Below are 25060 nucleotides of genomic sequence, written 5' to 3'. Positions count from 1 at the left end.
CGCCCCCTTCCATCTCTACGTAGCTCAGATTCACAGCCCAAACCTGAGCTCATTCATGGGTCCCAGTCAAGGGCCTCAGGGCTGCTTCAGAACATGCCTAATCTTCTCCCTTATTTGAAGATAGCTCCAGGGAGTCCCCAGATTCCCAAATCACTGGACTCCAAAACACTTTCTAATATGTCAAAACTTAGTGTTGACAAACTAGGCTTGCCAGCCAAATTCAATCTGCTGCCTGTCTTTATAAAGTTTTATTGGAATATATCTACATCGACTCATTCAAATATTATCTATGGCTCAACAGCAGACATGGGTGGTTCCTACAGGGACCTAACGAGCTATAACTCATAAAATATTTGCTATCAAGCCCTTTAAAAAAGTTTGCCTTTGCCTGATCTAGACCAACATAAAGATCGAATTAACATAAAGTCAGTAAAATACCTGCAAGAAGGAATGGGCTAACAGCAGATATATAATTCTTTTTTCCTCTTTCCTACAGGAAACCTGAACAAATTAGGACTTGACCAAACCTCCATGTAAACACACTGATGGAATTCACCAGCTAGAAAATAACTTAGAGTCTTTCGGACCATTTGCATGCTAATTCCTTACCTGAAGAATCCCCTTGAGCACATATTTCTGGTCTATCTGGAGTGCTTATTATAAAAAGCCTGTAATTGATGGATATAGGGTATATTTTATTATAAAAAGCCTGCAAATGATATATATGTATTAGCTACACTGAAGAACGCAAGTTAATCTAGGTAATATATCCGTGGTAAAAAACTGAGAGTCTCCAAAATCAAGGGGTTTCCCTGGGCTGCTTCATATGCACACACAGTTAGCATCTTTCAGTGTGGTGGTTATTATGTGTCAACTGGCTAAGGCTGGGCTATGTTTGGTTAGATTGGCCTACTTGTTACTGTGGAGGTGTTTTGTAGATGGGATGAGCATCTACAATCTGTTGGACTTAAGAGAAAGTTTGCCCTCCATAAAGTGAGTGGGCCCCAGCCAATCCGTTGGAGGTCTTAACAGCAAGAATTGAGGGTTCCAAGGATCAGAAGGAATTCTGCCTCAAAACATTAACTCTCATTGCTTGCTGAGTTTCCAGCCTATAAGGAATTCAGACCTAAGACTTCAATACTCTAATCGGAATTTATAGCCCCTGACCTGCCCTAAGAATTCGGAATTGACAAGCCCCACAACTGAGTGAACCAATTCCTTATTATGAATCTCATATATACATACACGTAAATGTCCTATTGGTTCTCTTTCTTTGGAGAACCCTGACTGATGCAGTCACTTTTGGAAACCAAAATGTTTTACTATGGAAACAGGGACTTTAGGAAGCTGTGGCGGATCAGTGCTGCTCAGATGTCCATGCTGCTCCTTTCTTGTATCATTAATCATGAGCAAAGTTGAAGGCGGAGGAAGACTTGTATTTCCTGTGAGTCTGAATGACAATTCCATGCTTTATGATAATGCAGCTTGTTTTCTGAAAAGGGAACCCTTTATAATGTCACCTTGATGTCGATGCTATAAATTACAGGATTTCAATATGAATAACAAGCATTGCCATTTAAAAATTAAAACTTGTAATTAATGTTCTCATACTCCAAAAGCTTTACCTCTCGTAAGCTAAAAATAGAGCATTGAATAAGACAACATAAAACAAGAAGCAATTTTTAAATACTTTCATTTTATTCCTCATTGAGTGGTGATTCCATCACACATTTTAACAGTAGTTTACCTGCTATATACTATAATTTGGATATTTCTGCTGATCTTCACTTCTACATTCTCCATTTTATTCCTCAGTTTCCTCAATTTCTGTGGTTGTCGCTGCACCTGAATTTAAAACAATTCAAATGGAATATTCAGCAATCCAAGAAAATTTCATCAAGTTCTTTGAACATGGCCTACAACTGGCAATTGTTTAATCAAAAACTAGTTTGCTAGGTGGCACTATGCTGCCCTGGGTCTCTCAATGCATACCTAAGAGAGAGACATCTTACTGAAAGAATAGAGAAGGTCTTCATACATAACTGTCTTACTATACAGAGAGAACCAGTGAGAAGGTGAACATCACGTTCTGCAAGAAAATATCTCCATAGACACAGCTTTTGTTAGGACAAACCATTCCAGAGCTAAAGAAACTTTTGACTAGGCTTTTTCTGCCTGCCTCCTGCTTTTCCTGATTGCTCCAGAAAAACATCAAGTATATGTGGCTAATGGATAATGAAAAACCTAGAGAATTCCCATGCACTCATCACTTAAGAAAAAGCTGTCATTTGGAATGTTTCTTTCTCTAACCCAGAAAGTTGTTTACATATAAAAAAAAAACAACAAGCAACCCATGAAGGCTTCCCAAGAGTTAAACATATAAACAACCTTGCCCACTGAAAACCAGAATACTCAGCTCTTTTTCACACCTCTTCAGCCACTACCAGAGCAATTTGTCAGGATGTCACGAAGTAGGAAGTCATATTCAAAGACACAACTGCCAGAAAGTAAATTGAGTTATGCTTGCAAGTTTCTGTATTCTAACTCTAGCCCTCCTGCCACTGCCTCATCCACTTACACAGGCAATCCACCAGCACTGATGGCTCCACTTAAGAGGCGGTGGGATGACAAAAAAGCAGAGAGATGGGGAGAAGAAAAGATGAAAGTGAATATATGTCAGGAAATGTGCTTTTAGAGCAGGAAACACATGTTGAAAGCAGAATCAGCATTATAAACCAGATGTTCCATATCTGGACAAATGAATTAGAATTTTGCTCAAACTAAAAAGCAATAATAACTTTTGTTAAAGTACCAACATGGTTGTCTTTCACATGTAAGATTTCACAGGGGAATAAAGCTATTTTCTTCATCCTAAATCTGAGAGCGATTATAAAGTCATCTTACCCTCTCCAGTCTCTTCACCACTCTTCATTTGTTCAGATTTTGCATCCATCGACCCTGTTTTACTAGCAGATTCAACCATCTCACCACTTTCTTCTGCCTTGGCTTCTGAATCCACATCCTTAGGGGCTTCCTTTTCTCTTCTACTCTCTCGAACAACTCTAGCGGAAAGAGAGTTTGTATCACAGAAATGAAAAGACTATGGGCCATCTGGTCCTCCCCTAGGATGTCCCTCTGAAAATATAAGTTTCAAAAACATAGGCTTCAGGGCGGGCCACAGTGGCTCAGCAGCCAGAGTTCTTGCCTGCCATGCTGGAGACCCGGGTTTGAATCCCAGCACCTGCCCATGCCAAAAAAAAAAAGAACAAAAAAAAAGTGAAAATACAGGCTTTATAATCATGCATGTATATATTTTAAGGAAAATGCTTTGCCTTCAAATTTCCCATTTTAATCTCTTATACATATACCAAACAGATGATCAGTGTGTGGCATCTAGACTCAGTAGGACAGATGGGAGCAGGAAAGCTGTATGCTGGGCTACATGTTACAGTTACATAAACCAAGATACCCACCTAGCACTACTTACGATAGGAAAATGGTTTTACTGTTGCTCAATAAAGTGGCTTAAATAATCCTAGTGGCTTTTGTTCACCATACATTAAAAACATGTCACAACAAGAGGGCTTGTGGTAGAAATCTCCTTGGCCCTTGGAGTGAGAATGCCTGAATTCCAATCCCATCCTGCTGGCAGGACCAGTTGTGTGAGGTGGGCCAAGTGTCCAGGCTTCTCTGGGTGTCAATTTCCTCACCATTAAAAAATGAGAGACACTAGACTCTGCTGAGAGAACTCCGAACTCCAACATTCTACAGATATGACTTCAGAGGACACAGGGAAACCTTGGAAAGTCTGTCTGAGCTGGAGTTCCCAGTCTCCCCCATTCCAGCCGGGGGAGCTCACCACACTGCTAAGCGTCCTCGGGGCTGATGCTGATTATGTGGATAAGGGGATAGAAACGGCACCTATGCCACTGGGTAGTAGTGAGGCTTAAATGAGGTCATCTGTGTAGAGTACTTAGAATTTTAGGTGCTCATTGGATGTTGGTTATTGTTATGAAAAGGAGTTGTGGAGAAAATACATCCAGGTCCTTCCTGCTGGGACAGCTCAAGTCCATTGCCCACAGCATGGAACCCAAAGGAGCAGGCAAAGCAAGGGGAGGAGACTGCAGATGCGGGTGAGGGAAGAGCTGTGGTCCAGCGAGAGGAGGGAATCACTCCCTTTCCCTTTCTTCTCCTACCCTTTAAGTTCTGTATTTAAATTTGAAAGAACAAAGATGACTGACCTGTAAATAATAGTGATGATAAAGGCCCCGGCGATGATCACAATCAAGGCAGAGAACACTTGCACGTAAACTGAAAAACAATTTCATTTATCATCACTTGTACCCAGGTTAAAAATAAAATAAAGGTACCCATCCCAGGAGCTGGACTGCAGGCCCTCTTGGCACCACCCCACCTCTTGCACTGCGCCTGCCCAGTCCTTGTCCTCCCTGTGTCCATTTTCTCTGCCATTAGTTATCACCTGGAAACTCGCTTCTGCAGAGACTTCCTAAATCACCTCCCTTAACATGAAAGGGAGCTCAGGGTGGTAATCAGTGGCCACCTAGGGGACACCCTGGGACCCACCCCATCCACTAAAGGGATGGGGGAAAGCACAATGCTCCCTTCCTCCATGCTCCAGAAAACAGAATCATTTTGTCCCTTTGATTGCTGTTATCTTGGCTCCACATTCTATCCCCAACTCCCTAGAACTATTCCTCAATACGCAGGTCCATTTTTCCACAAAACAATATATGGAGTGTACTCTTTTTAGATGATAGACCATTTCCATTCATCTTGACGAGCTTTTCTCTAATAACAAGGGGCTTCCCAATTCCCAAATTGCTCATTTCTTCTTGGAACCTCCTCCCAACAAAAGAATCAGAACTTTTCAAGGTGACATCTCAGGGGCAACTTCTATTCCCTTGTGTTTGCCTGAGTAGGAACATTAATTCAAGGATTATCCTTGGCCTCTGTTCATTCCCCTCCCCACCCCCCACCCCCAACTAGGGAAAGAATAAGTAGGAAGGAGATACTGGCCATGACCATTCAGCCCCTTCCTCAGCCTTTGGTTAGGGGATGTCTTCCTGCAGAGACCCCTCACCATGCTGCAGGGGAGACTTGAGGGGTTCACACTGCCTAGCATGAAGGGTAAGCCTGCCTAGGTCTGGGAACTGATATTCTGATCATCATCTGCTCAACTGGTTTAGGACTCAGGCAGAATTAAGGGACGTCTTAATTTCCTAGGGCTACCATAACAAAGCACCACTTATTAGGAGGCTTAAAAACAACAGAAATTCATTCTCTCGCAGTTCTGAAGATTACAAGTATGAAATTAAGGTGTTGATAGAGTATGCCGCTTAAATCTGTAGGAGAAAATCTGTCCCTTGCATCTCTCCTAGCTTCTGGCAGTGGCTACCAGCAATCCATAGTGTTCTCTGCCTCAGTTCTCATATGGCATGCTCCCCTCTGTCTATGTCCAAATTTCCTCTTGTTATAAGGACACCGATCATATTGGATTAATGACCTACCTTACCCCAGTATGGCTTCATTTGAACATGCCTACTTCCATCTATAATGATCCTCTTACCAAATAAGATCCCATACTGGGATAATGGGGACAAGAACTTCAACTTATCTTTTTTTGGGGACACCATTCAATCTATACCAATGGACATTATTTTCTTGGTCCTTCTAAGAACTAATATTTCTACATGTATGACACTCTAATTGAAGTCCTATAGTCAAATGACATTTTCTTCCTTGCTTTTATCTTCTAGATCCTCCTCATCAGATTGTTATGAGGGTGTTTTTTTAATTAAGGCAGGTAAAGTTCTTAACACAGTCCTTGACATATCATGTATGCACAGTAATTCTTGTTATTTTTAGTAGTGTTATCATTATTCTCTTCCCTGAATGCTTCTTTTTTTGGGGGGTGGGGCATGCTCCAGGAACCTGAATGCTTTTTTAACTCTTTCAGAGGAAATAGTCTGGCTTACTTGCAAATCTCTGATTAAATTGACCTGATTTACCTCAATTGCCTTACCTCCTTCTCTCTCTAAACTGACACTCTGAAGTGTCTGTTTTTGGCTTGCTAAATGCTGTCAGAATGTAATATACTAAAAATGGAATGGCTTTTAAAAAGGGAATTTATTAAGTTACAAATTTATAGTTCTAAGGCCATAAAAATATCCAAACTAAGGCATCATTGAAAGATCCTGGACACAGGAAGGCTGATCTGGGAAGACATGCAGCTGGCATTTGCTGGTCCATATACCTGGTTTGTTGCTTTCAGCTTCTGATGCAAGTGGTTTCCTTGCCATGAGGGCAGCTGAGTACCTTAAAAACATGGGGACTGGCTTTTCCCAGAGTGAGAATACCAAGAGGGACAAGAAGGTGACCTCCAAATTCTTAGTTGGCAGGGAATGTATATTCATTAGTGTGATTTTATGTCTTGGTTCATGGAATAAATTTTGAATTCATATGAGTGAAGTCCTGTTAAAGAGGCACACATACTTAGTCAATGTTTTATTATTCAATTGTCAGTGTGTCTTCTACATGTGATGGTATTTTTGGTCCTTGATGTCAAGGCCCTGAAAGCAGACAATGAATCTCTATGATTCTCCCCATACAATGTTTAGACAGCAATAATATTTGTTACAAACCATAAACTATACATTGTCATAAACCATATGTTGTGATCAGTAATTTAGAAATAGCAGTAATTGAAGAAAGCATTATTTTCTTTAAGGAATATCTTGGTAAATTCTCTCCCAAATATAGTTAAACAAAAGTTTTGAAATAATCTCAGCAAGTTCCATGAAGAAACTGAAGTCAAACACTTAGAAGAAATGACATATTAAATAATGTACCCTAAATCAAGGCTGAAGAATGAAGGCAAGACATTCTCTTTGAATTCCCAATTCTTTCTCAAAGATCTAATGCTAATTCTCCAAGTTCATATTCTTAATAATACAGATTATGCCATAATACAATGTGCACTTCAAACCAGCCAATTTAAGAAGTTGGTGAAAGGTTTTCATAACATGGAATTATGTGCACAAAGAACTCATAATACCCTGTCACTGAATACTACAACTTACACAGCACAAAGGTTCATTTGCTGTCTTGAATGAGAAAGATGTCAAAGAAATAAAAAATAATTTGAGAGCACAGTAAGAACCCAAATTTAGGGCTCATTGCCCAGACTCTTCCCACAGATGGCCCAACCTCTCAAGCTTGAATGAAGTCAGAAGTAAGAAAAAGCCTTGCCCACACAGCCCACTTATTAAAATCGTAAGAATGGAAAGCGGATTAATATTTGCCTCCATGAAAAATGACATACCCACTTGCAAAACTGGAGGCTCTCTTCAAGTACAAAAAAGTCTTGAGATCTTGTGTTCTCTTCTGGGTTCTTTAAGGATGCCAGTTAATAAGATGCTATAAAGAAGGAAGCTCATTTTTCAAATGATTGATAGGTATAAGATGATTGTTCTAATTTAAGCAATTTTAGATATACATACAGAATTCACAAAATGGGTAACTCCTGCAAGACAGACTGATGGATAGAGGAGGAGGAGAAGAAGAAGCAGCAAAAACAGCAGCTGTTGCAGCATGAATTTGAGTTTCCTTGCTAATTGTGTCCTTTCTTGAATGATCCATTTCACTACTTTACCCTGTTGGGCCTCAGTTTCATTTGGGATATAAGGAAACTGGAATAATTAATTGCTAAAACGGTGACCTGACCTGGGAATTGAAAGAACAAATTCAAATACCCTTTGGATGTTAATGTCTTCTGCTTTTAGGTGTCCCAAATGGTAAACTGCTCTGAAAAGCTAAGCTGCATATTTTCCTAGGAAATTGGAATCCTATAAGAAAAAAGCAAAACTCCATATGGAAATGAAGGAAAGTCAGATTGTAAACATTGGGTGCTTTTCAAAATTGAAAATAGGTGTGCCGAATCACCACCAACAAAAACAAGACAAGGGCAAAAAAACATCAAATTATGGTCTAAACACCAACTAGTGCCATGAAGCAGACTTCAGGAGTACCTGTCACATACCCCCAGACGGATATGTTGGAGCACAACAATGGATATGCCATTCAACATTGGAAGGCCTGGGACTCAAAAACACTGCTCCCAGTAAGATCCCAGCTAAAGGCTGTGGGTTTTACGGTGAGATGTGTAGAAGATGATGGGTTTCTTTAAGAAAAAAAGTGTTATGTCTTGTTGAAATTCTCAACACTCAATTGGGTACAACTAGACCAGAGCTTCAGTAAAGCTAAAAAGTAACTTCCAGCAAAAACGGTGGAGTTAGGAAGACCCACCCACCCAATTCTCTCCTTCATAAATATAATGAGAAGACTGGCAAAATTCTCATTATATTTATGAGAATTTAGGTTAATTTTTTTTTCAGAACTCTGAAAATTAACCAAAGGCCTGCAGTAATTCAGGGAGCATTTATTCAAGATGAACAACTGAACCCAATAAGAACAGTAAGCTCTGTGACATTTTTTACTTGCCCTATTCCATCCCTCTTCTCCTCAGCTCCACAGTAGCCTTAAAAATCAACAGCCCACAATTACGGTAAAAACCAGAATCCTGGCAACCCCTGGAAGGGGCAGAATAGGGTTGGAACTCCTTCAAAGTCCCATTCCCAGCTCACTGTCATTATTTCACCTGTCAGGTGCTTCCTTGGACCCCACTTGCAAGGCTGTCTTTATTTGACCTAAGTTGGTACTTGCTTAGTGTAAACAACTTTTTCCCTCAGAGATATACTGAAAACAATCAGAGGTAATTGTTGAATAGCACAGTTGCCTAAGCTGTTGGATAACATTTGAGGTACACAACAGGCTAACCAAAAAGCTTAAAAGGAAATGAGATGTCTATAGAGGACTCCAAAAATCTGAGACATATGCTGGGGAATCTAAAAGGCCCCATGCATGCCGAGGGCTGTATACATGCTAGAAAAGACCTGAGATGGCCTCAATAGATACAAAAAAGGCATTTGTCAAAATCTAATATGCTTTCATGATAAAAACACCAACAAACTAGGAAGAGAAGGGAACTTCCTCAACCTGATGAATGCCATCTCTGTAAAACTCAAAGCTACTTGGAATATGTCATTGGTAACAGAGTCCAGCAGGAGTTAGAAACAGGGTAAGATAATGGGTAATTGGAGCTGAAGGGATACAGACTGTGCAACAGGACTAGATACAAAAACTCAAAAATGGACAGCACAATAATACCTAATTGTAAAGTAATCATGTTAAAACACTGAATGAAGCTGCATCTGAGCTATAGGTTTTTTTTTTTTTTTTACTATTATTATTACTTTTATTTTTTTTCTCTATATTAACATTCTTTATCTTTTTCTGTTGTGTTGCTAGTTCCTCTAAACCGATGCAAATGTACTAAGAAACGATGATCATGCATCTATGTGATGATGTTAAGAATTACTGATTGCATATGTTGAATGGTATGGTTTCTAAATGTTGGGTTAATTTCTTTTTTTCCGTTAATTAATAAAAAAAAAACAACTCAAAGCTGACCTCAAACTGAATGGTGAAATGTTGAAAGCTTTCCCGTAAGATCAGGAACAATATAAGGATATCCGTTCTCATACTAGTTCTATTCAACACTGTTCTGGAAGTTCTATCCAGGGCAATTACACAAGAAAATGAAATAAAAGGCATCCAGAGCTTGGAAAAGGAGAAGCAAAACTATTTGCAGATGATGTGATTTTATAAACAGAAAATCCTAAGAAATCAACTAAAAAACTATTGTAACTAATAAATAAGTTAAACAAGGTTGCGGCATATATGACTAATAAACAAAAGTCAATTGCATGTCTGTACACTAGCAATGAACAATCTGAAAATGAAATTTAAGAGATTAGTTCCATTTATAACAGCACCAAAAAGAAAAAAATACTTAGGAATAAATTTTTTAAAAGTAGCATGAGATTGGTACACTAAAAACTACAAATTATTCTAGAAAGAAATTTAAAAAGACTTAAATAAATGAAAAGACATCCTGTGTCCATGGATTGAAAGAATATTGTTAAAACGGCAACACTCCTCCAAAACTGATCTACAGGTTCAATGCAATCCCTACCAAAATCCTAGCTGCTTATTTGTAGGAATTGACAAGCTGATCCTAAAATTCATCCAAAACGCAAGGGACCAGGTGGGGCAATGGTGGCTTAGTGGCAGAATTTTCGCCTGCCATGCCAGAAACCCGGGTTCGATTCCTGGTGCCTGACCATGCAAAATTAAATTAAATTAAATTAAAAAATGCAAGGGACCCAGAATAGCCGAAATAATTTTGGAAAAAAAAAGTTGTAGGACTCACATTTCCTAATTTCAAAACTTAGCACAAAGGTATAATAATTAAGATTGTGTGGTACTGGCATAAAGAAAGACATATAGATCAGTGGAATAGAATGGAGAGTCCAGAAATAAACTCATAAATTTATGGGTGACTGATTTTTGAGAAGCGGCCAAGACCACTCAATGAGAAAAACATCTTTTCAAGGAATGGTACTAGAAAAACTAGATATCCACATGCAAAAGAATGAAAATGAATTCCTATTTCATACTATTTACAAAAGCTAACACAAAATGAATCAACCTCAATTTAAGAGTGACAACTATACCACTCTCAGAAGACATCATGGATGTAAATTTTCATGACCTTGAAGTAGTTTATGTTTATTAGATAAAACACAAAGTAAAAGCAAGAAAAGAATAGATAAACTGAACCTTCATCAAAATGAAAATCTTTTGTGTGTCAAAGGACACTATTCAATATAGTGAAAAGACAACCCAGAGAATGGGAGAAAATATTTGCAAATCATATATCTGGATAAGGGCTTTATATATTGAGAATATACAAATGTATTGAGAACATATGAATAAAAAGACAATTAACCCAACTTAAAAATGAGCAAAGAATTTGGATAGGCATTTCTCCACTGAAGATACACAAACAGCCATAAGCACATTGTGCCAGTTTGAAAAGGTGTATGTACCCTAGAAAAGCCATGTTTTAATCCTATCCCCATTTTGTAAAGATAGCCATTTCTTCTAATCCCTATTCAGTACTGTATGGTTTGAAACTGTAATTCAATCATCTCCTTGAAGATATGACTCAAGAGTGGTTGTTAAGCTGAATAAGATGGAGATGTGTCTCCACCTATTTGAGTGGGTCTTGATTAGTTTACTGCAATCCTATAAAAGAGGAAACATTTTGGAGAATGAAGGAGATTTCAGAGAGAGCACAACAGAACAACAGAGTCACAAGAAAGCCACAACAGATAATGCCACAGAATCACGAAGCAGAGAGTCCACAAGACTCTCACCTCATTAGAGATGAGGAAGGAAAATGCCTCCTGAGCAGCTAGAGAGGAAGCTAGCAGATGACGCCGTGTTTGCCATGTGCCCTTCCAGCTGAGAGAGAAACCCTGACTGTGTTCACCATGTGCCTTTCCACTTGAGAGAGAAAGCCTGAACTTCTTTGGACTTCTTCAATCACGGTATCTTTCCCTGGATGCCTTAGATTGGACATTTCTATAGACTTGCTTTAATTGGGACATTCTGTCGGCCTTAGAACTGTAAGTTTGCAACTTATTAAATTTCCCTTTTTAAAAGCCGTTGAGTTTCTGGTATATTGCATTCCAGCAGCTAGCAAACTAAAACATACATGAAAAAAAAATTTAACATCATTAGTCCTTAGGGAAGTACAAATCAAAGCTGTAATGAGGTACAACTTCACACCCACTATGATGGTTATAATAAAAACAACGGAGAATAACAAGTGTTAGCAAAGATGTGGACAAGTTGGGGCCCTCATACATTTCCGGAGGGATTATAAAATGGTACAGCTGCTTTGGAAAACAGCTTGGCAATTCCTAAAATAGTTAAACGCAGCATCACCACATGATCTAGCATTCCACTCCCAGGCATATACCTGAGACAATGATGAAAATACACGTTCACACAAAACTTCAACATGAATGTCCACAGAAATATTATCCATCATAGCTAAAAAGTAGAAACAACCCAAATGTTTGTCAATTGATAAATGGATAAACAAAATATGGTGCACAGATACACTGGAATATCACTGACCATAAAGGTGAATACACGCTACAACATTTCCCCAAAGAAAAGAAGTCAGATACAAAAGGCCACATATTGTGAGGTTTCATTTATGTGAAATGTACAGAATAAGCAAATCCATGGAGAAGGAAAGCAGATTAGTGGTTGCCAGAGGCTGGGAAAGGGGAAATGGAAGAGTGACTGCTAATGGGTACGGGGGTTATGAAAATAGTCTGGAATTACACAGTGGTTATGGGTGCAGATTTTTTTTAATATAGTAAAACACAGTGAATTGTACACTTTAAAAAGGTAAACCTTATGGTGTATGAAATTTATCTCAACAAAAATATTTGAAAATAAACGTATTAGTCAGGGTTCTCTAGAGAAACAGAACCAACAGGAAATATCTTTAACTGAGAAATTTTAAAAGTGTCTCATGCAACTGCAGGGATACAAGAGTCCAAAATCCATAGGGCAGTCTGCGAGGCGGGTGACTCTGATGCAGGCCCTTGACGAACTCCATAGGAGAAGCGAGCTGGCTGAGGAAGAGATGAAAATTCTCTTCTCCCTTAAAAGTCTTCAACTGATTATATTACATCCAACTGATTGGATTCTCTCGTTGCAGAAGATGTGCCCTTATTTGACTGTAGAAGTAATCAGCCACAGATGCAATCAACTGACTGATAATTTAATAAACCAGCCTTCTGGTGTATTAACCAGCCACAAATATCCTCGCAGTAATAGGCCAGTGCCTGCCTGACCAGACAACTGGGCACCATCACCTGCCCAAGTTGAACCTGAACCCAACCATCACAAGAAGTAACTTCTTGTTACTTCTATCCAATTCCAATTGCTTCTATCTGCAGGTACAGGGAAAGCTGTAGTCCTGGGAAACTGGCTGTGATACTTCCCAGAAACAGGGGGGCAAGGATGAAAGGGAGTCTAGTCTCAAATCTCCTAAATCAAGATCTGAAGACGTTTTAATCAAAAAACTGTTCTGTTAAATGGTATTAGTCGTGACTTCTTATTTGCCCTTCTTATTTGCCTCTTTTTGAGAAGCCACACTTCATCCTTTTCACGCTGTCACAAATCTTCACAAAAGTGTCTCTTTCAGTGAGCCAGAATCCTACAAAATGCTTTTTTTTTTCTTGAATCTTTTTGCCTAGAGTACCACTTTCTTCTTAAAGGAGCTGCCTTAAGGTTGTTTGTCTTTGGGATCAGGCAGCTCTGGTGGATGAATATTTGGTAATATTCATTAGTCACTAATGTTCCTGATTTTCTAAGTGATACCATATACAGAAAATAAGGAGGGAATTGGAAGTCATGGCATCTAGCTGTATTGAGGGACTCAGCCTAGCTGAGACTACTGAAGGAGAAAGAAAAAAAAAAAAGGAAGAGGAAATCTTCCTAAGCCACATAGAGCAAGTGTGGATTTAGTCATTGCAAGATCGGGAAAGGTAGAGAAAGAGTGAGGTAGGAAAGAGTACGGGACAACTTTTTCCAGGGCAGTGGAACTGTTGGTACAACAGCAGCTGCTAGTTTCTCCTTTTCTTAACTGCAGGGACACACTGTCCTCTTTCTTGACAATGACTTTGCTGGACTTCTCTGTATTCCATTCCACGGACTTCTTTACCCCTTCTCATACAGTTCTAAGATCTTATTTACCCTCATTTCTAAAAGAAATAGGGCAAGGAGAAGTATAACCTCATTTAAAAATTTTTCAGAGACCCAGAAAGTAAAAGCTCTAATATGTGAGAAGATATCCACTAAGTAAAATTAAAACCTCTCTTCACTACCACAGCATCAGAGTTTTGTATCTTTCTCCATGCCCACTCCCTCCCACTTTCTTTTATATAATTTTTTCAATTAGAAGTTCTTTTAAAGAAGTCCTCCCTTATGAAGCCTTGCAGAATGGTGGGGTAGCAGTCCCTATTTGTTGAAGGTGAACGATCTCTTGAACTTCTCACTGCCTCACTTCTTCCACGGGTGCCCTTGTCGCCTTTCCCTAGAGAATTCCATTCTTGAGCTACTGGGATACAAATATTCATATCGGTTCAGCGATTTTAGTCTGACATTTATGTTGCCTACGGGAAGCCCCAGTCTGAACTGCATTATAATTGTCTTTTAGAGTCCTTGGCTAGATATAATTAAGCACCTACCTTAACAAACTGCCAGCAGCTGTCCCCACCCCTAACCCTTTCGTTTTTGTAGCACTGATTTCCTGAAATCCAGCTTTCTCGAAACAAGCACCCAGAATCACCAAATTCTCCCAGGAAAGACGGATAGCTATTAATTCTCCTATCCATCCTATCTAGGAATGGATTTTTTCTGGTTGTTTAATTCACACTCAAAGACTCTGTAGGTCAAATCCTCAAAATCTTCTGCTCCCACTCATGCACTGAGCACAGTAACAGGACCAAAGAATAATAATAAAAGAGGAGTTTCCAAGGGTACAAACTTTGAGGGAGAAAAGAAAGCAAGGGCTGTGGATGACAAGGGTCATTAAAAACCATGTGTCAACCTGAGCTGCCACAGTTTTCACTGCCCAGAGGAGCGGGCATGACCCAGGATACTTACCTGGAACTGCTTTTTCATAGCAGACACCTCTATAAAAGCAGCACCCAAGATCTTTGCATCGGTCTCTGGAAACATTGTAGTCACATATGTCATACAGAGGAATATCGCATACTGCAAAAATATAGATACACATAAAATTATAACTACCAAAAGCAAAGCCACCCCACTTTAACTCTAAAACAAGTGGCAATGGAGGAGGGGAGAAGTTATGGATTTCTGTTGTGGTTTTTGTTATTTCTTTTTAATTTATGCATCATATAAATCTCACTTTGCCACTAAGATCTGGAATGAATTAAGTTTCTGAACAAAATAATGTCAAGTTAATTACACAGAATAATACTGGTCCTCTAATGATTAAGAAGATAATACACCCCAGTGGGGCAGCATGCCAAGCACAGCGCTGTACAAAGGAAATGGAAAACAAAGATCTAATACAATGAATATTGGGGAGTTCAGTCTGCAACATATAATTAATTCACATTTAAGCCAATGGTAAGTTAAAATTATCAACATGGGCTGTGGATTATTTCAGAATTTAAAAAGTTGAATCCAAAGGACAGAAAGTTTGATGCCAGCTTTGACCCAAAAAAGGGAGATAATGAAATTGCAATACACTGTAGGAGAAGATTAGATCAGTTAAAACAAACCAAAAAAAAAAAAAAAAGAAAACAAAAACAATCATGAGCAGAGACAATTCCTGGTAAATGACCATTTTTTAACATAGTTCAGCAACCTAGTATATTTTCAGTTTCTCAAATATATGATTCCATAATTGTCAGCAAGTAACTGGGTGACTGGGCTGTATAAAAAAAAAGTAACGCAAAAGAAATCCTATACGAACCAAGGCAAAAGGTGCATAAATAAGCATCATGAGGCAAAGAGGATAAGCAGAAACCTTTCCTGAAGGAAACTGCCTTCATTCTAACAAAAGGACACTCAGCCTTGCTGGTTCCAGCTGACAAATCGTCACCCAAATCCTTCTGGTGGGTCTTAAAAATTGTCACAAAGGAAGAGGGGAATCCACCCGACCATCCTGACACTCTCACAAACCCCAGTAGCTTTCCTGTGGTTTTATTTTCCTGTGAAAATCAAAGAATTTCCTGTGAAACCCACTGTTCCTAAGCTGCTTTCCTGCCTTCCCCAAAATATCTCAACTCCAGATTTGCCAAATACTGTCATGACATTCACCCTCAAGCCCAAAGTATGAATGGAAACCTGACAGTCCTCTGCTGCCGAAATCCCATTTCAGCCAGAGATGCACAGCATCCAGAAACTTAGGGCAAGGCTTTACAGAAGGCTAGGGGCAGAGTCCTGGCGTGAGGAGGAGTGTGGCGGAATCAGCCTTCCCCATTGCCCTCTCCTAAAGGCAATGGGACCTCAGAAACTAGTGTCCTTGTTTCCGAACAGGGTGTGGGTCGACGGGCTCAGAGCAGCAGCCCCAGAGCTGAACTGCACTAAGAGGGGGCCGAGCTGGGTGGCCTGAGAAAGCCCCTGGAGTGGGGAGGTGGGAGTCCATGCAGCAGGGCTCTCCATGAGGAAAGCCAGCCCAGGAGAGCCCTTGGGCTCGGCACAGCCAGAGGGCGACTCCTTGGGGGAGGGTAGGACGGCGGAATTGTGTGCAGTGGGGTGGGGAGTCCTCTGTGCGTCCCGGAAATCCCCCATGCTCAGTCACTCTGAGGACTAGATTTGCTTTTAAGGGAATGTGCTTATGTGCTGGGTTTTGCTTTAAAGAAGGGACAGGCCTTCAAGTTTCTTATGACAATGATAGTATTATTAATTCTGTGCCTGTTACATCACAAGCATAGGACTGGGAGCTTCAGGAACATTCTGAACATACATAACTCTCATGAGAATTTTACAAAACAGGTGTTACTGCCTCCACCTTTTGATAATAATAAAGGCAGATAAGTACTAGCTAATGCTTGACTAGCTGTGTAGTCTCGGCTCTACCTCATCTGGAAACTAAGGATCAGAGTTCCTTAAATCTGCTCATGATCACACAGGCTAGCACATGGCCGAGCTGGGATCCACATTTCCTTCTGTCTGGTTCTGAGATACCGTCCCCGTTCTTTACACAGTGCAGAGCTGCCTTTCCCCTACCCCAACTGTGTGCGGTGCACACCAGCCCCTGGGACTGCACAGTGGGTGCCTCTTTACAAAGCCAAGAGGAACAAACGTTTCCAAATACTTGTTACAGGTGATGACAGATGTTAATTTCAGCAAACAGCATGCAGCATGAGCAGGAAATAATTCATTGAATGAAGCAGTTTTTATTCATAAGCTGATTCTTGTTCTCTCCAACATCACAACACAGACAGGAAAACGTTAGTACAATGTTTCTCATTTTGATTGTTTTTATTTAAGATTTTCAAATAGCAGCTGGTTCCCTACCCCTACCTTTATAGAAAGTCAATCTTCCCTTCACTTCTGAGATTCCCACTTACGTCTTTAATCCAGCCAGTTTGCATGTCCTTCCAACAGCAGTGGCCCGGGATGGGCTTTCTTGGAACACAGAGCCAGCTCTACTGGAAACATCAAGTCGCCCCCACCTACAGCCCCCTCCCTGATGTCATGGAATTTAAGTATGTCTGCATACAGCTTCCTGTACAAAAACATTAACTGTCAGCTTGTCATGTTCCCATTTGACATGCAATGATTGGCACCCAAAGTGTCGTCAGCTGCTCTTCAACATGAGTTGCCCTGGGAATGGTAACCAACACCTGAAGCCCCAGCCTCAGTTATTCTTAAATTCCTGACACTGATGAAGCTATTTTGAGCCGGTCAGAAGCAGATCACTTGCCAGATGCGAGGGGCAGAAGGCCTCTTGGGCATGAAACGCAGGGGTGGGGGAGAAGGTGTTGAGGGTGGGGGCCCTTCCTCAGGCCAGGATCTCGCCAGTGGAGTGCATGTGGGAGTTTCCACGCACCCCAAGCCCTCAGTGCTGGGGAGTGTGGGCTCCATCCACCCGCGCAGGTTCTGGTGAGCCAGCCCCAGGGGCCTCCACCTCCCTTTCCCTGCCACGCTTCAATCACGGCAAACCCACCTGGCTGCTCATGACCTCAATTATCACCATTTCCATGACATCTGTAGGAACAGGTGAGACCCATGTAAGAAAGCTTTTAGGTAACAAGCTAAGATTATGGAAAAGGAAAATGGCATTACCTCCAGACGGCCAGGTCAACTGTATTTCCCCTGCTTTAGAGAAACAGAGACCAAAACAGAAACAAAAACAAAAGCCAATTAAAAAAAAAACACACACGTGTGCACACACATACACAACACCACCACCTCTACCAGCAAGAAACCTGAGTATCTCCTGTAAGAAGTCACTTTGGAACCGGGGGATCAAGGGTCTGTACCAGCTGGCATGTCTAGTGGCATGATATTTCAAAGTTCATTTCACAAGGGTTTCCCAGTGCCTCTGTCTCCACTGTCCCTTTCTCTCACTCTACTCTGTTGCAGATATATATTTGTCATTGGATGTGTACAATTTAGACAAAATGAAATCAGTCCCCGTATTAGTTAGGGTTCTCTGGAGAAACAGAATCAACAGGGAACACTCGCAAACATAAAATTTATAAAAGCGTCTCATGTGACCGCAGGAATGCAGTCCAAAATCCCCAGGGCAGGCTGTGAAACCGACGATTCTGATAGAGGGTCTGGATGAACTCCACAGGAGAGGCTCACCAGCCGAAACAGGAAGAGTCTGTTTCTTCCAAATCTTCCTTAAAAGGCTTCCTGTGATTAGATTAAGCATCACTCATTGCAGAAGACACGCCCCTTTGGCTGATTACAAATGGAATCAGCTGTGGATACAGAGGACATGCTCATGATCTAATTCTATGAAATGTCCTCATTGCAACAGACAGGCCAGCACTTGCCCAACCAGACAAACAGGTACCACAACTTGGCCAAGTTGATATATGAACCTGACCATGACCCCTTTTGGGTTAACCTAATGGACTCGTCATACTCTGTTCATCTCTATATGAGAGCAAGCCAATGTAAGCAGACAGTTCACATCAGAATTATTTGGCTCCTACATTCACAGCACTTTTCTATTCACTTCATTACTTATCTCAGGGATAAGCAACCTAAACACCGCTGATTTTCCTGGACCAGACCTGCAACTACTTCCCATAAGTGGTTATGATTCCCATGAAAAACTTAGGTCCATAAATATACTTATTCTAGCAGGATAATCTTTTTTTCCAACTCCATGGAAAATTTCTTCATACCACTTTACCTCCCTGGTAGCTTGGAGAAGAAAGAGTGAGAGGTCACCTAGGTGTTCAGAGGTGAAGCAGAGTAGATGTTGGCACTTTTCATCCTGGTCAGACCTTTATCTCTGGTGTTTTAATTATAGCTGACAACTTTGCAGTATTTCTACACACACTCTCTTTTGCTTCACTTCCCTTTTCTCTCTCTCTGTTCAAGTCACACTCCCAAGATTAATTTCGTAGAGGAGAGGCGAAATCCCAGGGACTCTATGAGTGACTCAGGACCCAAAAAATCACACATCCAGGTGAAGACAGGGTAAGACCTAGGACGCTCTCTCTCAACCTCCTGTCCAAGTCTCTGTCTTCCATCTTCCATTGCCTTCTCCCCATTATGTCTCAATGGGTTTAAAAAAAGACACTTTAGAAGAGAAAACCAGATTTCCTCTAGTGGAAGGAGCCAATAGACTGGACAACCATCAACTACAAAACACTTATGGAGCCATTCAGAATTCTGGAAATTTAACCTCTCTACTGGGGAGAATGCTCCATCAGAAGGGAAAGCAGGAGACTAATGACTAGAAGATATCAAGAAATCAAACTGTTTCTTCAGCCTCTGCTAGAACATTCTGGTCCCCATGGTTCCATGAGACTGTTGCTATGGATACCCAGATCAGGTCACAGAGAGGTTTCTCAAGTCAGGACTAAGTGGGAAGCGAAAATACAGTAATTCTGAGTACAGTAACAATAGAAAAATGCGTAGGAAAATTTCTACAAAAATATGGCCCTCCCTCACTACACAGAAGAAACACTTTGAAGCAACGTTGACTGAAAAAAATATAACAAGAAACATAATTTTCCCATTGATGTGTACCCTAAAGCCAGATTCACCTTCCAATAGAACATTATTTGTGACCTAACGGGGCAAGAACTCATAAAAAAGCTTGCTTTCCTAAGGGAATTTCAGCACATAGGACACACTGCGGGGGCAGGGCCTCCACACTCCACACTCAGCGTGCCTGGGCCTCTCTGCTCCCTCCGATCTGGACAGCTGTGATAAGTAGTGAATTGGGCCGAAATGTGTCTCTTCACAATAGATGTGAAAATCAACACATAATGTAAAGACTTCTAAAATTTTGAGACCCGATTATCTTATATTATGAATATACTCTGCATATCGTGCTGTCTTTGAACAAAGGATACCAGTTCCCCTGGAGTTTGGAAACTCAAAACAAAGAAAAAGAAATAGAGGAGGGGGACATATGGAACTAATTACTGCCAACAAATGGATGAGGCTAAAGCTCCCAATGGGTTCAATAAGAGTTTAAATGCTGTGTGCAGACACTCACACACGGGGCTGTTACGGAAGGCTGGTGTTCATCTGTAACCTTCTGAAGTCAGGATCAGAAAGGAGTGATGACCATAAATTTACAAGATTCAGGAGTACAACAGAATTCAGATGTTGGTCTAATGATTATGGAATTTCCTATAATCTTATGAGATGAGTTGAGCAGACCACCACATTGTTTTTAGAATACCTGCTTGTGCCTTATAAGTACTCCAGAGACATAAGGCAAATAGCTTTTAACGTCCTTTACAACTTACAAGCCTTTTTCATGTAAACTATTTCACTTAGTCACTAAAAAACTTTGTGAGGGAGTTGACATTAATTATTGATAATAAATAAACAGATAATACATAATAATAAAGCTAGGAGAGCACAGCCAAATTGTCTGGATTCAAATCCCAGTTCCACCACTTCTTAGTTGTGGGACCCTGGCAACCTAAATTGTAAAGTTCTCAAACTATAAAATGGGTATGACAATAGTATCTCTAGAGTGGGGCTGATGTAAGGTTAAAATAAAACAGATGTAAACCACTTAGCAAAGAGTTTAGAATATAGCAATGTTCCTTATGAGCTATTACTATTTGTATTATCACTATTATTTTCATGTTGGAGATGAAGGGACTCATGGCTGTCTCTCCATGACTAGCCCCTAGGACAAGAAACACGTCCAGTTCATCTTTTTATCCTCAGGAATAAGCAACGTACCCAGTATAGCCAATGCATTTAATAAAGATTTTTTTAAAAGATTTGTTGAATTATGAAGTTAATTTACACTGTTCATGCAGCCTTCACAGACTGCCTGGTAAGGTTTGGGGCACATTTCTTATTCTCGCTACAAAACAGGATAAACTGTGTCTTTACCAAAGTCCAGTCAATCCTCCATGGCATGCAACTTGTAATCTTACTGTAGGTAAATTAACCCAGAGCAGACCTTCATGTCTGGGTGAAACCTAGAACTTCTTTGACTGCTAAGAGTCCCCTCAGTCAACAATGCTCATTCTGCAAACATCCGTTGAGCACCCACCTACTCCATGCCAGACATGAGCCATTCACGAGGAGGACAAAAATGAATAAGAATCCCCGGCCTCCAAAGGCCACACTGGGCACCAGCAAGCGCCCTCGACCATGCTGCTTGTGTCCAGATCCACAGCGCTAGGCTGAGGCTGGGAAACGGTGATGCCACCTGACCGGCTGGGACGCGCGCAGAACACACACGGCTCTCTGTCAGGGAGGCCTTCTGTCCTCTCCCACTTGATCCAGGCACCGCACAGCACCCACTGCGCTACTGGGCCCCGGCGAGGCCTTCATATTGCCAGACGCAGGAAAGCACCATCCCTGCTGCCAAGTGCAGGGATGAGGGAGAGAGACCCACAGCTCAAGCACGCGTGTCAGGCGGGCACGGAGGAGGTGGTTCCCCAGGAGTGCAGAGAGGGGAGGAGGACAGCGCCAGCGGGTTGGGAAGAAAGGGCCTCTGCGACCGCGGAGCCGAATTGTTCTGGTAAGAGCTGAATTTTGAAACGTGGGTAGGAAGTGGGGCAGCTGGTAGCCGGCGGGAGCTCCTGCAAGGACTCCGGCCTGGAGGCGCACAAGGGCGCGGTGCACTGGAGGAACCGCAAGCGGCCCTGCACGGCTGGGGTAAGGCTGTGCAACTGTGGGGAGCAGACCAGCCCGGCGCCAACTCGTGAAGGGTCGTAGGTGCCGAGTTCGAACCTCACCCTGCTCACTATTCCGTTTCTGTGAAGGTTTTCACAGAGCGGGAGAGCCGAGATTCCTCGGAGGCTATCGTGCGAGAAGGTGGAAGAGAGGGATCACCCCCGCAGCCGAGCCGCCAGGAAGGGGGGCTGTTACCTCAGGGGAGGGGGTTTGAAAGAAGGCCGCGCTGGCGGGACGGAAGGAACAGCCACGGTGGCCATCCTGGAGCCGCGCAGCCCTGGCGCTCCGGGGGGGTGGGGGAGCTGGCGGATTTCCACGCGTGCCGCGCTCACGGGCCCACCCAGGCTGCAGGGGCGCGCGGGGACAGGCTCCTGCACTCGCGCGCCCTCCAGGGGGCGCCCTCCCACCGCGCAAAACCCCCGCGGCCGGCGCGGACGCAGGCGGGCTCGGTAACCTAGCAGGGGGTCAGCGGGCCTAACACATGGAACATGAAAACACCAAATGGAACCACCCCCTCAGGGGCTGCAGGGCGACGCTAGCACCTTCTTACATTCATCCTCCAAACGAGAAAAACAGGAGCTTCTTAAACACAAGGAAAGCTCGACCGTGCCGCGGACAAGCCTCGAAAGTGACCGTGACCTTCCCCCACCCCGGGCGCGGCAGGGCAGCTCGGGACGTGCGTCCTGGCGCACCCTGAGACCGCCGACCCCGCACCCCCGCCCAGGCTCGCCTCTCCCAGGCCAAGGCAGACACTTCCGGGCCGACCCGCAGACGGGGGCGCGGGCCCCCCCCCCCGCCACCCGGCCCCCCACCATCCCGCACCGGGGCCCCCGCCACTCTGCACCGGGCCCCTCACCACCCCGCCCCAGGGCCCCTACCAACCCGCACCCGGACCCCCAGCATCCCGCCCCGGGGGCTCCCAACCCGCCCCGGGGCTTCCTGTTCGCTCCCACGACGGCGCCGGCCGCTCCCAGCCCTGAAGCCGGTTTCTCAAGCCTCCCCACACCGGGTTTTTAAGAAGGAACTTTCCTTTCCCTCCCTCCCTTGGGCCGCGGCTGCGGGGTAATGCGGGCGGAGGAGGGGCCGGGCGTCTGAGGTCGGCCGCGGGCAGAGTCTGCGTTCTCTCCGCGCGAGGCCCAGCCCCAGGCGCTCCCCGGCCTGGGCCGGGCCGGGTGTGAGGAGCTGGCTGCCGGCGTCGGCTCGGCCGCTCCCCAGCTGCGGGACCTCAACGGCCAGATTGCCGCCGACCTCCCCCTTCCTTTCCTGTCACATGGCAGCAGGACGTCCTGCCCACTTCAAGGGGCTGTAATGAAGGCTCCATGGGGAGCGAATGTCTGAAAAAGGGCAGTAGGCGCCCTCTGCACGAGGGGCGGCTCTGCCCAGTCACAGAACTTGTTTCACTAAACCACATTCCAGAATTCCAGAGCTGTGACTCCAAGTCTTCTGTGAGAAGAAGTTTCCCATGGTTTGTAGGAATTACAAATGTATCCATGGAATTTGCGCCAGGCTGGGAAACACTCCCTGGGTCTAAGTTCTGAGCAAAACAAATTTTAAAAGATAACCAAATTTGCTTTTTCTTCCTTCCATTTTCGTGTACTTTGTTTATTACAAAAGTAATGCAGAATATAAGCTCAAGTGAATAAAAATGAACAGATTATATACCAAATATATAAGGTAGAAGGTGAAGTTTCCTTTTCCTTCCCCTGGGACACATGCATTTAGATTTTCCTAGCAAGTAAATCCAATCATGCTGTATATTTACTATCAGTGTACCTTGGAGAAAATCAGATTTCAAAAAAGTTCCCTTCAATATCCAGGTATAAGTGTCCTATTTCCAATCATGGTTACACAGGATGGGGAAGGGGGAATGATGAACTTTATTACTGAGAAATATTTTTTCTTAATAAAAGCATCACTCCTGCAATGAGAACTGTGAATTTGTTGAAGTATGTATTTGCTGTCTCAGAAATGCCTCTGATCCCTTAACTATTTGGGAAATCGTTAAATAAATATCTGTTCAAACCCTAAGGTTCAGGTGATTTTTGTAATGAAATTTAAGACAATGAAGACTTCACAATATTTTCCCATAGTATTTTTTAAAACACACCTCTTCTCCATCTAAGCCTGATGATTTTGACAAAGTCAATGTCTTGAAATGAAAACAGACACCCTCTTTACTATTTTACCTGCAAACTTCTTCAGCAGCTGCTTTGGGGACTTTTTAATTTCTGAAGTGTATCTCATCGTCCCCGTTTAAGGATGAATAAAGTGTCAAACGAATCAGGAAGACACCGCACACTTAGCCCACTCAGGACTTCACAGCTGGCTGGAAAAGATGGAAAATAAACACAGTCAAGTTCAGAGAGCTAAACCCACAGGAAAAGAGACCACTGAAGTCCCAGCAGGACAGGCCTTCATGGCTTGGTGGGACTTACTTGTCAAACATGTTACCAGCTGAGTCCCCTCAGTCTTCTTGTTCCCCAGTTATACTCCAAATGGGGAACAACTTTTTGATAAAAGAAGACACTAGACCTCTTTCTCCCTTCCACCCCTCAGGGCCAATGGAGAGTGGAACCAAGAGCAGACCTACCCTTGGTCGGCTGTGACATCACAGACACTCGTGATGTCACATAAGGTAGGGGCCTGCAAGGTGCCTGGAACTTTTCCTCCCGGAAACCGGGATGCAGTAGATTAAATACTCTCTTTATACTAGCTGCTGTTGAGGAGAAAAGAACAGTCAAATTAACAAAAAAACATGTTGAAAGAATTCTAAATGCGAGGCACTGTGACATTTGTAAATCCATACACACCATCAGACAATCTACATGATTTCTACTTTCTCACTTCCATGTCCCCACTAAGCCCAGGCTTTGAAAACAAGACAGATGTTTGACTCCTACCACCTCATTCTTTCATTCCACTGGGTTTTTTTCTTGAGCACCCATTTTTGCTAGGTACTGCCCTTCCAGGCCTTAAGTATGCAACAGTGAACGAAGCAGACAAAGTCTCATCCCTCAAGAAACTTGTATCCCAGTCGAAAGAGACAGAGAACAGACAAATGCATGCCAGATATAGCAGACAAGTGCTGTGGAGAAATATTTAACAGAGTGAGTTGATCAGGCAGCAGGGAGTATGTGGACTGCAATTTTTAGGTGGCTACTGATAA

At 42.6% G+C, this 25060-nt stretch overlaps 1 protein-coding gene across 1 annotated transcript; it reads right to left on the bottom strand.

Moving 5' to 3' along the window:
* Positions 1 to 1677: 1677 nt before the first annotated feature.
* Positions 1678 to 24513, bottom strand: TEX29 (testis expressed 29). Its single transcript, XM_077158696.1, has 6 exons — positions 24330 to 24513; positions 24081 to 24220; positions 14677 to 14787; positions 4242 to 4311; positions 2905 to 3062; positions 1678 to 1845 (listed from the first exon to the last, which is right to left on the bottom strand). Exons 2-6 carry the CDS (start codon positions 24136 to 24138, stop codon positions 1805 to 1807), a joined length of 438 nt encoding a protein of 145 aa, XP_077014811.1. The 5' UTR covers positions 24139 to 24220; positions 24330 to 24513; the 3' UTR covers positions 1678 to 1804.
* Between the last annotated feature and the right edge of the window lie 547 nt (positions 24514 to 25060).

This window comes from Tamandua tetradactyla, chromosome 4 (assembly GCF_023851605.1).
Source record: "Tamandua tetradactyla isolate mTamTet1 chromosome 4, mTamTet1.pri, whole genome shotgun sequence".
NCBI lineage: Eukaryota > Metazoa > Chordata > Mammalia > Pilosa > Myrmecophagidae > Tamandua > Tamandua tetradactyla.
This window is presented reverse-complemented; position numbering and strand designations above follow the sequence as displayed.